We start from the raw sequence: 16,676 nt of genomic DNA on the forward strand, positions 1-16,676 counted from the left end.
ATATATCACTCCGTGTGATTAGTATAAGTTTTTATTAAAAATGTGTTTTACTTTTGGAGATACAGACGCTCTGTATTCTCTCTAGAGAACAGCTGTATCATTCGCTATTCACTGAATCTGTCAGTCCCACGGACATGATGGGTTCAGTGTCAGCGGGTCCTGCGTGTCCCTGAAACTCAGGATCCACCTGTAATCTATTACATCTGGAGACAAGCAAGACCCGCCGACACTGAAACCCGTCATGTCGGCAGGACTGACGGATTCAGTGTAAAACGAACGATACAGCTGTCCTGTGTAGAGAATACAGAGCAGCTGTATCTCGCAAAAGTAAAACGATTTTTTAATAAAAACAAATTAAGAAGTTACACCAAACACACTGACTGATCTATTTTATTTTTTTTTTAAAAACCCTCAAAGGTGTTCATTGCCTTTAACATCATACAAACATGAGATTTTTGTTGTTCTTGTAAAACGTGGCATCGTTTTGTAAACCTGTGATCCTGTTTTCTTTACCCTTTGTGCTAGGACTTAAAAAAATGTTTTTCTGAAATTTATTTGTGCCTCTTAAGTATATCTTGATGTATTTTTTATCAGGTTGGAATGGTGTTGCAGCGGACACCATTACTGCCACGGCAAAAATCCTTCATTCCACCACAGATTCCGAACCCTTTCATCCATGAAATCAACTTAACCGTCATCGACAAGATACGAGTAAGAACACATATTCCGAATCAGTCTCATTGTGAAATTTGCTGTTTTATAGGTGTATAACTATGATTCCTTCTATGAATCAACTGTACATTTCTACAATGCACAGTTCCTCTAAACAGGTTCGAAATTCTATGCTTATTATTTTCTTAATATACATTTATAACAGTCGCTCGTACAAGCGCTGCGACCCCTTCAAAATAGCTGATCGACGGGGGTGCCGAGAGTCAGCTCTCACCGATCAGATGTTGATGGCTTATCCTGAGGATAGACCATCAATTTCTTATGACTGGACAACCCCTTTAATTATTAATATGTATGGGGTGAACTCCCCTAGTGGAGGCCATCGATTTGGAGTTCTGTATTAGTAAAACAAAGCTCTGACCACTATAAAGATATATTAAGAAGGTGTTTAAAGGTGGAAGAGAAAAGTATTTCTCAAGCCAAAGGTGAACTTTCATTTCAATATCGATTAGTAATTTTAAAATATAAGCCAAAAATTGAAATAATCTTGGAGCATAAGGATATGTTCACACGGCCTATTTTCTGACGTTTTTATGGCCGTAAACGCCCGAAAAACGGCCGAAAAATCGAAAGCAGAGCGCCTCCAAACATCTGGCCATTGATTTCAATAGAAAAAACGGCGTTCTGTTCCGATGGGCTGTTTTTTTACGCGGCCGTTTTGAAAAACGACCACGAAAAAGAAGTGCAGGACACTTCTTGGGACGTTTTTGGAGCTGTTTTTCATTGACTCTATAGAAAACAGCTCCAAAAAGGGCCGTAAAAAAACGCAGCGAAAAACGCAGCGAAAATCACGAGTGGCTTAAAAAACTTCTGAAAATCAGAAGCTGTTTTCCCTTGAAAGCGTATGTTCACACGCAGTGAGTAAAAACGTCTGAAAATACGGAGCTGTTTTCAAGGGAATACAGCTCCTAATTTTCAGACGTTTTTGAAGCCACTCGAGATTTTTTACGGCCGTTTTTGGAGCTTTTTTCAATAGAGTCTATGAAAAACAGCTCCGAAAACTTCCCAAGAAGTGTCCTGCACTTCTTTTTTGCAACCGTTTTTTTACGCGCCCCTTTTTCAAACCGGCTGCGTAAAAAAACGGCCCATCAGAACAGAATTTCCATTGCAATCAATGGGCAGATGTTTGGAGGCGTTCTGCTTCCAATTTTTCAGATGTTTTTCGGACGTTTACGGCCCAAAAAACGGCCGAAAATAGGCCGTGTGGACATACCCTAATTCAGCATTGACATGTTTGCACATTGACCCCTTAATGACCGCCCATACGCATTTTCACGGCAGTCATTACACTAACAGTACTTATGCCATGGCGCTGCCTTTTAACGTTGCTGTGTCATAAGCCTGGCACAGGTGTTCCGTGCTGGGTAGAGCGGGTACCAGACTGTCAAAAGACAGCCGGGCTTCTGCTCTAACGGCTGGGATTGGAGTTACTTCTGTTTAACCCTTTAGATGCCACGGCCAATACAGAAGTATTGCAGTGTATCATAAAAGTATCATCAAATGATTGCATACTGAAGTTCCATGGTAGAACAAAAAAAAATTATTTTATAAAGAAATGAAAAATCTTAAGTAAAACCAATGCTTTATAATAAAAAGAATTTAAAAAAGAACTATAAAACGATTACATTATTTAACCCGCACCATGTGGAATTTATATTTTTTTATAATTTATTCACTGTTGAATTATTTGCCAGGTATTCAGGCACACAACAAATACATATTGGATAGGCCTGCGCATTGCGGGCATTGATTGAAACAGTTCAATGATGCATACGGGTATCGCTGCATGGTAATCTGCCTGAGTGATGTCTCATTTTGCATGTCTATAATTTTTTTCTTATCTTGTAGATGGTAATATGTGGACTTTTCATTCTACCATTCCGAATTGTCCTCTTTTTGACTGTACTTATAACGGCCTGGTTAGTCGCAATCATTGTGACTTGCTGCATTCCAAAAGACAGCCTGGAGCCAATAAAAGGATGGAGGAGGTAATGGTGGGAAATTTATTTACTGAATATTATACAGCAAACATGTAAAAGTGAGATGGGCAGTATCGCCTTTGCAAATATTTTAATCAAGTTCAATGTTTGTAATGTCATTTTTCCATCTATGTATATTCTTGGTTTTCTGCATAATTACTGGTTTTAGTGTTTGTTGTATTTTTTAAATTTTACAGAAGTAAAACTTCACTCTGCATGGAAATTGAGTCAATACATACAGATTTTCTAATGCACTGCTATATCTAGAAACATCCTATCTAAGAACAGAAGGCAGGTGACAATGGCCTGTTGAAGCAAGCTAGTGCATTTATTAGGGGTCTGCATTTTGGCAGCGCTTATATATTATAGATTATCGTATAGCATATATGCAGTCTGTAGCCTGTTATCATTGAGAGCAGAGCAGTCCTGGACATTTTAAACATAAGGCTGGGTTCACACGACCATGTTACGTCCGTAATGTACGGAACGTATTTCGGCCGGAAGACCCGGACCGAACGCAGTGCAGGGAGCCGGGCTCCTAGCATCATAGTGATGTACGATGCTAGGAGTCCCTGCCTCGCTGCAGGACAACTGTCCCATACTGTAATCATGATTACAGTACGGGACAGTAGTTCCACGCAGAGGCAGGGACTCCTAGCGTCGTACATCACTATGATGCTAGGAGCCCAGCTCCATGCACTGCGTTCGGTCCGGGTCTTCCGGCCGAAATACGTTCCGTACATTACGGACGTAACATGGTCGTGTGAACCCAGCCTTAAGCATCGATGCCTTTAGATAGGTGCAGTGTTAACAGTACCCTTAATAGGTTAGGCTTCGTTCAGATCTGCGTCAGGACTCCATTCATGGGTTCCGTTGATGCTTTCTATTAGGGGTACCCATGAATGGAACCCTGACTGAAACAAACGTAAACCGTTGATCTCGATGGTGACGGATCCAGTGCAAAGTGTTTCCGTTTGTCACTGTTGTTTAAGGGTTTCTGTCGTTTTGACGGAATGAATAGCGCAGTCGAACATGGTACCCTTAAACAATGGTGATGCAAACAGAAACCTATGGTTTCCGTTTGTTTCAGCCAGGGCTCCGTTCAAAGGAAAGCACCCTTTTAAATCATTGTGCTGATCAATAGGGGTCCCAGGGATCAGACCCCCACCAATCAAACATTGATGTCCTATCCTCAGTAAAGGCCATTAATATTTCAGTCCCAGAAAAACTCTGTAAAGATGTCTCACCTGTCTCGTGAAGAGAAGAAGGCACAAATCAAGAACTACACAAACCAAAGTTCTGGTTTAATTCCTATTGTTTCTTGCCTGTAATAATTTCAATTCTCTCTTTCAGAAATTTGGCAAAACATTTTCTTAGCAGCCTTGGACGCCTACTTTTCTTTGCCATGGGTTTCCATGTTCGTGTCACTGGAAAACCAGCAAGTTTCTCTGAAGCACCAATTTTTGTCGTTGCTCCACACTCTTCCTTCTTTGATGGTATTGCCGTCATTGCATCAGGGATGCCCTCCACAGTATCCAGAGAAGAAAATGTTTCCGTTCCCATATTTGGCAGTAAGAGACTTTTGGCTGTTTTCTTTTACATTGTCTGTTTTTAGAAAAAAAAAGTAGCATTTAACATTTCTTGGACGGATTATAGTGTATTCACAGCTGCTAAGGGGTACTACAACTTGACCATGAACTAAGAATACATACAAAGGCCTCTAAAGGATTTGTCCTTGCATATTATTCATTTCACATTATTATATACACCGTTCAGCCATAACACTAAATCCACCGGTCTAGTGTTGTGTTGATCCCCCTCATGTCACCAAAACAGCTCTGACCCTTCGAGGCATGGACTCCACAAGATCTCTGAAGGTGTCTTGTATTATCTGCCACCAAAATGTTAGCAGGAGATTTTTAAAGGGTCACTATCATTTCACTTTTTTGGTGATTGAGATCATTATTGCCAGATGTATTATTATATAATATATTATATTAACCAATTTTTGCATCGAAAGCAGTAAATTACTCTCCCTACGTTGCTAAGCAGTATACCATCAGCAAACAAATTGCCTCATGACAGTGATTATGTGAAATCCATATACCGGTCTCTGTTTCTGTGTATACGGATTTCTGCTTGTCTGCTGCCCCCATACTTCTGTGTTCCAACCAAAGTATTCTCTACTCGTACATCAGCAATTTTCCATTGCCCTTGTCTCTCGCATAACGTCATCACTGAAGACATCAGGTCTTGGCAGTTTTATCTGCGCACCAAAAAAGCCTCTATCTGTATCAAGAAGAATAGAATGATATATAGAAAAAAATTAGTTCACACGTTTCGGATTTGTCGCAGATTCTGTAGCGGTTTTGACACAGATCTCACCCTTTTGCATTGCAAAGTGTAAAATCTGCGCTGAAAATCTGTGTCAAATCCGCGACGTCTGAACTCAGCCTTATAAGTACCATGTTCCTTCACTATGTTATTTGACAGCAATCTGCAGCTGTCGGTGTGGTGGGCTCTCCCAATTCCACAATGTTTTGTGGGAAGTGTGATAGCGGCTCCTGTACACATTGTACTTGCAGATGCTGTAGTGTGATCACATACCCCTAGCCAGCCAGCAGAACGGATTATAAATGGTCATGGCTGTGGTTAAAGGTTAGCGACTCGGTCAGGACTTATTGCAGCAGCGTTGAGGCATTAGTGTTCCTAGCATCAAATAGGGAATTTGAAATGACCAGATTATAATTGTTGGGAGAAATCGCTTGTGACAGATATCCCGGAACGCACAATCCAGGGTCTAAGTGGATGTCAAAATTGAGGACCCCTTTTAAACACTGTGGGTTTCCCCCATTGAATTCAATGGGGAGGTAAAACCCGCAACAAATAGCAGATGATAATACCTTAATCTCACTTCTGAGCTAATGTTATTGAATTTAGATGATAATAATACCTTAAAGGGGTTTTACCATCTGGGACCCAGACCTATTTCTAGAACGGGGCCCCCTAAACCCTGTTCTACCGCTCTGTGTTGCGGCTGAAGCGTGTGATTTCCGACCATGAAGATTAAAACAGCGTATCTCGCTGCGCTGCTTCCATAGCTGCCATTCACTACTATGGGAGTTACAGAAACAGCGTAGCTCAGCGAGCTCTTCTTCATGGTCGGAAATCACACGCTTCAGCCGTGGAACTGTGCTGCAGATAACTTCTTATCTTCATTACATTGTATTTAATTTACATATTGTAATTTGTCTAGCTTAGTCAGCAGAGATGAAAATATGTTACTATTATGCCCTGTTCACACGGCATGTATTTGACATGTATTTTGGTGCGTTTTATGCTAAAAAACATGTAGTGTAAAAATGAAGCGTCATGTCAATTCTTTGACGTGTAAAATGCACCGAAAACGTGCCAAATGTTCCCATAGTCAATGGGAGTCTTAATTGTGTGCCAAAAAATTTGCAAAATGCGCGCACAGAACGAGTCAAAAGACACGTGGAACATTGTCAAAAACACCTGTATTTTAAAAAGCGCTTCACAAGAAACTCTAGCGTATTTGACACGTTTACATGTCAATTTGTTTTGAGGGCCATGTGAACATGCCCTTATGAATAAATATTTTATTCTTGCTCTGTATGGGCTCGTCCACACGCTGCGGAATTGCCGCGTTTTTCCGTTCCCATTCGGATGGAAAAAACGCAGCAGAATACAGTAGCAGCATAGCGGATGAGATTTAACAAATCTCATCCACGCGCTGCGTAAAAATTCAGAGCAGAAATTGACCTGTGGTGCGTATTTTTCGGACCACAGCACGTCCATTCCTGCTGTGGAATGTGGACAGAATTGCTGCGTTCCTAACATTGGGAAAATCGCAGCAATTTACGTACCATTTTCTGCCGTAAATTCTCTAATGAGAAATGCAGATCTAGACTATTGAACACATGTTATAACCAAGGACTAGTACAGGATAAGTAATTCAAAGTATTTACAATTTATATAGAACTTAAAACCTTACATTTATTTTATTTCTATATTCTTGTATTGCAGGTATTCTACGTGCCCTTCAGCCTGTACTGGTATCACGAATTGATCCGGATTCACGGCGGAACACTATAAACGAGATAACAAAGCGAGCAACATCAGGAGGCAAATGGCCCCAGGTTTGCAATTTTACAATTGAGCCAGACATTTACTTCCACACCTTGTTAAACGACACTTTAGTAGTCATTGCACTACGATTACACAGCATTGTTACTTCACTGGGCCTCCTGTAGATTTCATTATTTCCTCTACTTCTGTCTGTTGTGTTGTTTAGGTCTGTATTTTAAGTAGCTTATTGGCCCTTTTACATATGAATGCTCGTTCCCGATCATTGCCATGTGTAAATGATCAGCTGTTCATATAGTTTATGCAGCAGAAAATTTTATCGTTGTCGGCAGCACATCTCCCTGTGTAAATATAGCTCCCCATACATAGCTCCTTGTGAAAGGAGCAAACAGGCGCCGATTAGCGAGCTGTCTTGTTGATCGGCGCTTGTTGTTACTGCCAAAATTGGCCGATGTAAAAAGAGCCTTAAGCTACATTCAGACGAGCGTGGGCAACCTCGGACATGAAAAACTGCAGTTTTTCACGTCTGGGGTGCACCCGTGCGGGACGTGTTATCATGTATCCCACATAAACTAGAGTCTATGGAGGGATGTGTGAAACGCAAGAACATAGGACATGTCCTATTTTTTCGCGGACCCTTCACATGCTTCGTTGAAACAGCGGTCGTGTGAACGGCCCCTTTGAAATACGTGTCCGTGTGAAGGCCATGTTTTAACGGCCGTCACACAGATGACTTATTTGCTCGTCTGAATGAGCCCTTAGTTACCATGAGAAGAATGACAACAGTGCTACCTGTTTAAAGGTAGCCTATACAGTAGCAAACAAAAGTATAGCCTTTAAGGGCTGGATATTTTTGGAAGGGCCCACAGCCCCCCGCACCACATCAATAAAAAGTTACTATAGTAACTCGGGCCGCGGGCCCCTGTTACTATAGTAACAGACAGTACTTACCTTCCTGGTTCCGGATCGCAGTGGAGGTCCTGACGTCAAGCGCTGTGCGCAACGCATGACGTCACAGCGCTATGCGCCGCGCACAGCATCGAGACGACAGAACTACCGCCGCGGCTGAAGAGGAAGGTAAGATTAGCCCTGACTGGCGGGGTCCGACTTCCGGGACCCGCCAATCAGCTGTTTTGAAGGGGCCGCAGCACTCGTACGAGAGCTGCTCCCCTTCATTCCGGTCACACTGTGAATCGGTGTCGGCGATTCACAGTGTGAGCGAGTAGTGAAATTAAGGGGAAGCAGCTCTCGTACGAGTGCTGCGGCCCCTTCAAAACAGCTGATTTGCGGGTCCCGGGAGACACATCAGCTATTGATGGCCTATCCTGTGGATAGGCCATCAATGTTTAGGGACTGCACAAACCCTAAGCCTACGATGTAGCAGGCTTAGGGGGCCCATGGGACAGGATCACAGATTGTGTGATCCTGTCTGCTGGGCCCTGTATCTAAGCCAATCACATGGTAGGCTTAGATACATGCCCCATGTGTGATCCTGTCTGATGGGCCCTGTATATAAGCCTACCACATGGTGGGCTTAGATACATGGCCCATGCGTGATCCTGTCTGCTGGGCCCTGTATCTAAGCCAATCACATGGTAGGCTTAGATACATGGCCCATGTGTGACCCTGTCTGATGGGCCCTGTATATAAGCCTACCACACTGTAGGTTTAGATACAGGGCCCCAGCACACAGTAATCTTATACTGTATAAGATTACTGTCTGCTGGACCCTATATCTAAGCCTACGTTGTGGTAGGCTTAGATACAGGGTCCCACAGACAGTATCACACATGGGCCCTGTATCTAAGCCTAATACATGTGTTACTAATCGTTTTTCTTGTGTGTTTTCTTACAGGTTCGGTCGTTGGACTACGGCGGATTCCAGGACTACTTCGATGACGGCTTTTTTTTTATTATCAATAAAATGGTTAATGAGGGTTGTGTGTTTTTTTTTTTATTTCAATAAAATATTTTTTCTATGTCTTTGTGTTTTTTTTTTAAACTATATTACTACCGCCTTAGTAATGGCCACCGGCTGATTGACAGTATCCATTGCTAAGGCGGGGCTTAGTGTTAGCCGGTGCAGAGGCTAACACTAACCCCCTTTATTACCCCGGTACCCACCGCCACCAGGGGTGCTGGGAAGAGCCGGGTACGATCCAGTACTTGACCATCTGTAGTGATGGTCGGCCACTGGGGGGGCCGCAGGCTGGTATTATCAGGAGGGGAAAGGCCAGATACAGTGGCCCTTCCCACCCTGGTAATGCTAGGCTGCTGCTGCTTTATTGTATCTGGCTGGTTATTAAAAATGGGGGGACCCCACGTCATTTAAAAAAATAAATAAATAAATAAATAATTGGAAAGAACGATGTCGGGTCCCCCCCAATTTTCATAACCAGCCAGATACAACACGGCAGCAGCAGGCAGCATTACCAGGGTGGTAGGGGGCCACTGTTTTTGGCCTTCCCCAGCCTAATACTACCAGCCTGCGGCCACCCCGGTGCCTGAACCTCACTACAGATGGACAGGTACTGGTTCGTACCCGGCTCTTCCCAGCACCCCTGGTGGCGGTGGGTACCGGGGTAATAATGGGGGTTAGTGTTGGCCTCTGCACCTGCTAACATTAAGCCCCGCCTTAGTAATGGAGGTTGTCAATCAGCCAGCGGCCATTACTAAGGCGGTGATAATAAAGTTTAAAAAGATACAAGCACATAGAAAAAATATTTTATTGAAATAAAAAAACACAACCCTCACTAACCATTTTATTGAGAATAAAAAAAACGCCATCATTGAAGTCCTCGAATCCGAAGTCCAACAACCGAACCTGTAGAAAAACGCAAACACACAAAAATAATCAGTAACACATAAAGCAAAATTATTATTCTTACCTTTCCTGGCTCCAGCGCTGGAACCGCAATGTCAGCGAGCTGAGCCCTGTATCTAATCCAATCATGTGTGATACTGTCTGCTGGGCCCTGTATCTAATCGTATCATGTGTGATACTGTCTGCTGGGCCCTATATCTAATCCTATCGTGTGATACTGTCTGCTGGGCCCTATATCTAATCCTATCATGTGTGATACTGTCTGCTGAGCCACTGTATCTAATCCTATCATGTGTGATACTGTCTGCTGGGCCCTATATCTAATCCAATCATGTGTGATACTGTCTGCTGAGCCACTGTGTCTAATCCTATCATGTGTGATACTGTCTGCTGGGCCCTATATCTAATCCAATCATGTGTGATACTGTCTGCTGGGCCCTATCTCTAATCCTATCATGTGTGATACTGTCTGCTGAGCCGCTGTATCTAATCCTATCATGTGTGATACTGCCTTCCGAGCCACTGTATCTAATCCGATCATGTGTGATACTGTCTGCTCAGCCACTGTATCTAATCCTATCATGTGTGATACTGTCTGCTGAGCCACTGTATCTAATCCTATCATGTGTGATACTGCCTTCTGAGCCACTGTATCTAATCCTATCATGTGTGATACTGTCTGCTGAGCCACTGTATCTAATCCTATCATGTGTGATACTGTTTGCTGAGTCATTGTATCTAATCCTATCATGTATGATACTGTCTGCTGGGCCACTGCATCTAATCCTATCATGTGTGATACTGTCTGCTCAGCTACTGTATCTAATCCTATCATGTGTGATACTGTCTGCTCAGCCACTGTATCTAATCCTATCATGTGTGATACTGTCTGCTGAGCCAATGTATCTAATCCTATCCATAGTTGATAGGTTCGTAGTGCTATAGATATGCTATGCTGTCTCCTATACACACATTTTTTTTTGGGCGGACACATATGTATTGGGGCTATTTCCCCTGACATTTTAAGCCCTGAGGGTATGTTCACACGGCAGCGTCCATTACGGCTGAAATTACGGTGCTGTTTTCAGGAGAAAACAGCTCCGGAATTTCAGACGTAATGGCATGTGCAGGCGTTTTTCGCTGCGTTCATTACGGACGTAATTGGAGCTGTTTTTCCATGGAAAACGGCTCCATTTACGTCTGAAGAAGTGACAGGCACTTCTTTGACGTGGGCGTCTTTTTTACGCGCCGCCTTTTGACAGCGGCGCGTAAAAAAATGACCGTCGGCACAGAACATCGTAAAACCCATTCAAATGAATGGGCAGATGTTTGCCGACGCTTTTGAGCCGCATTTTCGGACGTAATTCAATTCTAAAACGCCCGAATTACGTCCGTAAATAGGGTGTGTGAACACAGGCTTAGTGACGCCCCGGCTGCTAGTGCTGCATTGTTGGGTCACTTAGGACATGAGGAGTTTGCGGGGGGGGGCCCAATAAGAACTTTTGCATCGGGGCCCATGAGCCTTTAGCTACGCCCCTGGTGTCAGCGATTCACAGTATGAGCAGTGACAGGTATGAAGTGAAGCATCTCTCGCCATTCAAAACAGCTGATCGCTGGGGTGCCGAGAATTGGATACCCACCGGTCAGATATTGATAGCCTATCCTTTGGATAGGACATCAATTTCTTCTAACTGGAAAAACCCTTTAAAGGGGTTTTCCAGTCCCTAAAAGTGGATGGCCTATCCTCATGATAGCTCATCAATAGCTGATGAGTTGGGGTTTAACTCCCGGGACTCCCGCCAAACAGATTTTTATCTTTATTAGGGACAGAGGTCTGTTACTTTAAGGCCTCATTTACACGAACGTGATATACGTCCGTGCGACTCGCGTGCTTTTCACGCGGATCGCACTGACCTATACAAGTCTATGGGGGCATGCAGAGAGTCCGTGAGTTTTGCTCAGCGTGAGTGCGCTGAAAAAAACTCACGACATGTTCTAAAAATCTGCGTTTTTCGCGCATCACGCACCCATTGAAGTCAATGGGTGCGTGAAAACCACGTAGGTCGCACGGAAGCACTTCCGTGCGAACTGCGTGATTCGCGCAAGAGCTGTCAAACTGAATGTAAACAGAAAAGCACCACGTGCTTTTCTGTTTACAAACATCCGAACGGAGTGTCTTAGAGATGAGCGAACCGAACTTCACCGGGTTCAGCCGAACTCGTTTTGACCGAACCCGGCAGGAGACAGTCACTGTCCAGGGTGCTGAAAGAGTTAAACTGTTTCAGCACCCTAGAATGTGACTTCCGATCCCAATATACGTGAACGTGTAAAAAAAAAAAAAAAGTTCTGACTTACCGATAACTCCCGGCTTCTTCCTCCAGTCTGACCTCCCGGGATGACAATTCAGTCCAAGTGACAGCTGCAGCCAATCACAAGCCAAGCACAGGCTGCAGCGGTCACATGGACTGCCGCGTCATCCAGGGAGGTGGGGCCAGATGTCAAGAGAGGCGTGTCACCAAGGACGTGTCACCAAGGACGCGTCACCAAGGCAACGGCCGGGAAGTTCTCGGTAAGTACGAACCTCTTTTTTTTTAAAAAGGTTACTCGATATGGTGATCGGAATTCACTGTCGAGGGTGCTGAAAGAGTTACTGCCGATCAGTTAACTCTTTCAGCACCCTGGACAGTGACTGACGTCGACTAGCCTCATCTCTATGATAGCGGCTGCGCGAAAATCACGCAGCCGCGCATTATACACTGATGACGCACACGCTCGTGTAAATAGCTCCAAATGCACTTCTTCTTTTCACACAGCCATAGATTTAAATGATAAAAGTACATCTGCCTACAGCCACCACTAAGGGGAGCTTACCATTGAACTCAATAGTAAATGTGTCTGCAGCAAAGTTCCTTCTATTGCCATTGGCAGCTGCATGGAGCCAGAAATATATAATTTAAAGAGGACCTGTCAGCTCTCCTGATATGTAGTACATTTATTGATATTTAGGGGGGAGGGGGCTAACGGAGGAACAGCACAACACAAAATTTTAAGAGGAGATAGTCCAGAATTAAGATTTTATCCTGACTCTATGGCTGTCTGAAAGGAGGCAGGATATTTGGAGCTCTGTCAGAAAAACAGAGCTCTGAAAATTACATTAATTTGTGCAGAATATTTCAAAATGAAATGAGGTTCAAGTTAGTGGAGCTCTTTAAAAACCCTTCGCACACCTCGACTTACCATTATGTCCCGGTGTGGGGAGTGATGTATGGAGCACGCTCCATACGCTGCATGTATCAGCTGTGATTTACAGCTGACACCCGGGACTAACGGTGCTGTTCCTGGGCGTTTAATCCCTCAAATGCTGCGGTCAATCGCGACCGCAGCATCTGAGATGTTAAAAAGAGGGGGTGGCCCCCTCCGATAGTTCATCGGCGCCCCACAACACAATCGTATGGTGCCGATGTTTGTCATGGCAGCCCAAGGGCCTAATGAAGGTCTCCAGGACTGCCTTCACTCTGCCTCTGTTAAGCCCTGCTTGTGGCTTAACAGAAGCCTGTAAAAATGACTATACAGTGCAATACATTAGTATTGCAGTGTATTTTACCAGCGATCTAATGCTGTCCCCTAGTGGAACTAATAGAATGTGTAAAAAAAAAAGTTAAATAAAGTTTTTAGTAGTAAAAAATAAGTAAACAAAATATTAAAAGTTAAAAAAAAAAACTTTTCCCATTTTTCCTCTAAAGTAATGTAAAAAATAAAAAAAGTTAACAAAATTGGTATCGCTGCATCTCTAAAAGTTTGAGCTATTACAATATAGCCTTATTTAACGCGCACGGTAAACGCTGTAGAAAAATAACATGTTTTTTGGTCAAATTAGCGGTAAAATTTTTTTTTAATAAAAAGTGATCAAGAAGCTGTATGTGCCAAAACAAAACCTACAACTCGTCTCCCGCAAAAAATAAGCCCTCACACTTAATCCACGAAAAAATAAAAATGTTATGGGTTCTCAGAATGTGGTGAAATAAAACGATATTTTTTAAGTTTTTTGTTTTTTTTAATTAAATATAAATATAAAGATTTTTTTCAGTTTCCCAGTACATTATATGGTACTTTAAATGCTACCAATGGAAACTACAACTAAAAAATAATCCCTCACACCACTCTATTGACGGAAAAATAAAAAAGTTATGGCTCTTGGAAGGCGGGAAGTGAAAAACGAAAATGAAAAATTAAAAAAGGGCTCAGTACTGAAGGGGTTAAATAATGGTCACACTTTCTAATCTACAAACAATGCATTTGCACTTGAAATTAAAGTTTTTTTTTTATACTGGGCAAACGATAGTTCATAGAATGCTCGTTGCCGTTAGTTGCCTTGTGTAAACAGGGCAGCGATCAGCAGATGAAAGTTAATCTGCTGATCGTATCGTTCTAAAAAAGTAAAATAATATCGTTGTCGGCAGCACATCTCCCTGCCGACATGCGCTGCTGACATGATAATAACGTATAGGAACGACCGCTTGTCCTCATGCATAGCTCCTTCTGACAGGAGAAAACTAGTGCCGATCAACGAGCTGTCTTGTTGATCGGGGATCGCTGCACGGGCCAAAATCGTCCGGTGTATCAGGGCCTTTAGTGGTGAGGAGGCAGGCAATTAGAATAATGCAGCTTGCAATTGATTCCAAAGAAATCAATGTATGCAACTTCGTTCTTATCCCATGTGCAGAAATGCAGTGCTTTTTTTTTTAAATTCATGCACAGCCATAGGACAAAGGGTCATTAAAGGGGTTTTCCGACTTTATGTAAATAACGCTTAATCATTGTATAAATAAAAAGTTATGCAAATTTATATTTTAAATATTTTTGTTTGCTGTCATTGTATGAGAACACATGTTTACAGATGTAGCCAAGTTTATCTTGACTCTGATAACTTGCTGCAGCGTGATATCATACAACCAAAGCCATTGAAAAGTAATTGAAACGGTCAAGTTAAAGTTTCTTGCTACTGTGTATTTAATGTATTAAAAGTTCATGATAAAGATGGTTAGATCTGTACGTTCAGAGGCAGAAAAACCTATGGCCAAACATGTGGATACAACTCTTAATTATTTAGTTCAGGTGTTTCAGTCCCAACTGCTGCCTACAGATGCATAACATCAAGCACACAGCCATGCAATCTACATAGAAAAAACATTGCAAGGCGTATGTATCGTACTGAAGAGCTCAGAGACATTGGCACTGTCATAGAATACCCCGTTTGTGACAAGTCAAATCCAGCAAGACTGTGCCCCAGTGCACAAAGTGAGGCCCATAAAGACATAGTTTGACGAGTTTGGTGTGGAGGAACTCATGTGGCCTGCACAGAGACTGACCGAGACTCCATCGAACACCTTTGGGATGAATTGCAACGCCAATTGCGAGGCAGACCTTCTCAACCAATAGCAGTTTCTAAACTCACAAATTTGAACTCAAATGGGATGTACAACAAGCTCATATAGGTGTGATGATCAGATATCCATATTCTTTTGGCCGGATAGTGTACCTAGTCCCAGGGGCGTAGCTAGGGAGGGGCGGCAGACGGGGCATGTGCCCCGGGAGCAGTTAGGATGTAGGGTAGGGGGGAGGCACCGCAGAGCAGCCATATCAAAACAGCTGATTACTGCCGACAGGCTCCCTGTATGCTGGACGGCTGCAGCAGCGATCAGTGACATGAGGTCAGGTGACTCAGGTCAGGTGATTGGACTAGCCCACTCTCGGGCCGGCACCGACCCCATTCAGAATGCCGCTGCAATACCTCCTAGCTCCTCCTAGCGGTGAGTCACATCAGGCAGAGCGTGGTAGTGGTAGGCTACCGCTTCCGCTCTCCACTCTGGCGGCAGTCTGGCACTAAGCACAAGGGGAGGGGGGTTGTGTGGCTCTAAGTACAAGTGGGAGGGGGCTGTGTGGCACTAAGTACAAGGGGGGGTTGTGTGACACTAAGTACAAGGGGGGCTGTATGGCACTAAGTACAAGGGGGGCTGTGTGGCACTATGTACAAGGGGCGGATATGTGGCACCATGTACAAGGGGCTGCTGTGTGGCACTATGTACAAGGGGGGAATGTGTGGCACTATGTACAATGGGGTGCTGTGTGGCACTATGTCCAAGGGGGTTTGTTTGGCACTATGTTCAAGGGGGGGGCTGTGTGGCACTATGTACAAGGGGTGGCTATGTGGCACTATGTACAAGGGGGGCAGTGTGGCACTATGTACAAGGGGGTCAGTATGGCACTATGTACAAGGGGGGCAGTGTGGCACTAAGTACAAGTTGGGGGTGGCACTAAGTACAAGGGGTTCTATTTTTTAAGAGGCGTTGTGACTAAAAAAACAGCAATTCTACTATTGTTTTTTGTTCCTTTTGTTTTTTACAGCATTCACCGTGCACTATAAATGACATTCACTTTATTCTGGGGGGCGATACGATTACGGCGATACCATATGTTTATATTTGTTTTATGTCTTATGGCGTTTGCACAATAAAACACTTTTTATAAGAAATCATTTACTTTTTGTGTTGCTATATTCTAAGAGCCATAACTGTTTTATTTTTCCATCAACAAACCGTGTGAGGGCTTGTTTTTTTGCGTAACGAACTCTCGTTTTGATCAGTACCATTTTTAGGTACATGCGACTTTTTGATCTCTTTTTATTCCATTTTTTTGGGAGGTGAAGTGACCAAAAAATTGTGATTCTGGTATAGTTTATTATTATTTTCTTTTACAGCGTTCACCGCGCAGGATAAATAACGAAATGATTTTGTAGTTCAGGCCGTTATGGACGCGGCGATACCAATTATGTATAGTTTATTCATTATTTTTTTAATAATAAAGACTGATAAGGGAAAAAGGGGGATTTTTACTTTTATAACTTATGAACTTTTATTTTTTATTTTTATACAACTTTTTTTTACTTCTTTTTTTGTCCCACTAGGGGACTTGAAGGCAGGAGGCCCTGATCGCAATTCTAATACACTGCACTACATGTGTAGTGCAGGGTATTA

General features: G+C 43.2%; 1 protein-coding gene across 1 annotated transcript in view; it reads left to right on the top strand.

Annotated features, from left to right (window-relative positions):
* Positions 1-16,676, top strand: part of LPCAT2 (lysophosphatidylcholine acyltransferase 2) — a 101,239-nt gene that overhangs the window by 10,668 nt on the left and 73,895 nt on the right. Inside the window, exons 2-5 of the mRNA XM_075836916.1 lie at positions 595-711; positions 2,581-2,720; positions 4,065-4,282; positions 6,759-6,871. Coding sequence (XP_075693031.1) covers positions 601-711; positions 2,581-2,720; positions 4,065-4,282; positions 6,759-6,871 — 582 coding nt within the window. The 5' untranslated portion in view covers positions 595-600. The remainder of the gene's footprint in view (positions 1-594; positions 712-2,580; positions 2,721-4,064; positions 4,283-6,758; positions 6,872-16,676) is intronic.

Source organism: Rhinoderma darwinii, chromosome 9 (assembly GCF_050947455.1).
Source record: "Rhinoderma darwinii isolate aRhiDar2 chromosome 9, aRhiDar2.hap1, whole genome shotgun sequence".
In the NCBI taxonomy this organism is placed as follows: domain Eukaryota; kingdom Metazoa; phylum Chordata; class Amphibia; order Anura; family Rhinodermatidae; genus Rhinoderma; species Rhinoderma darwinii.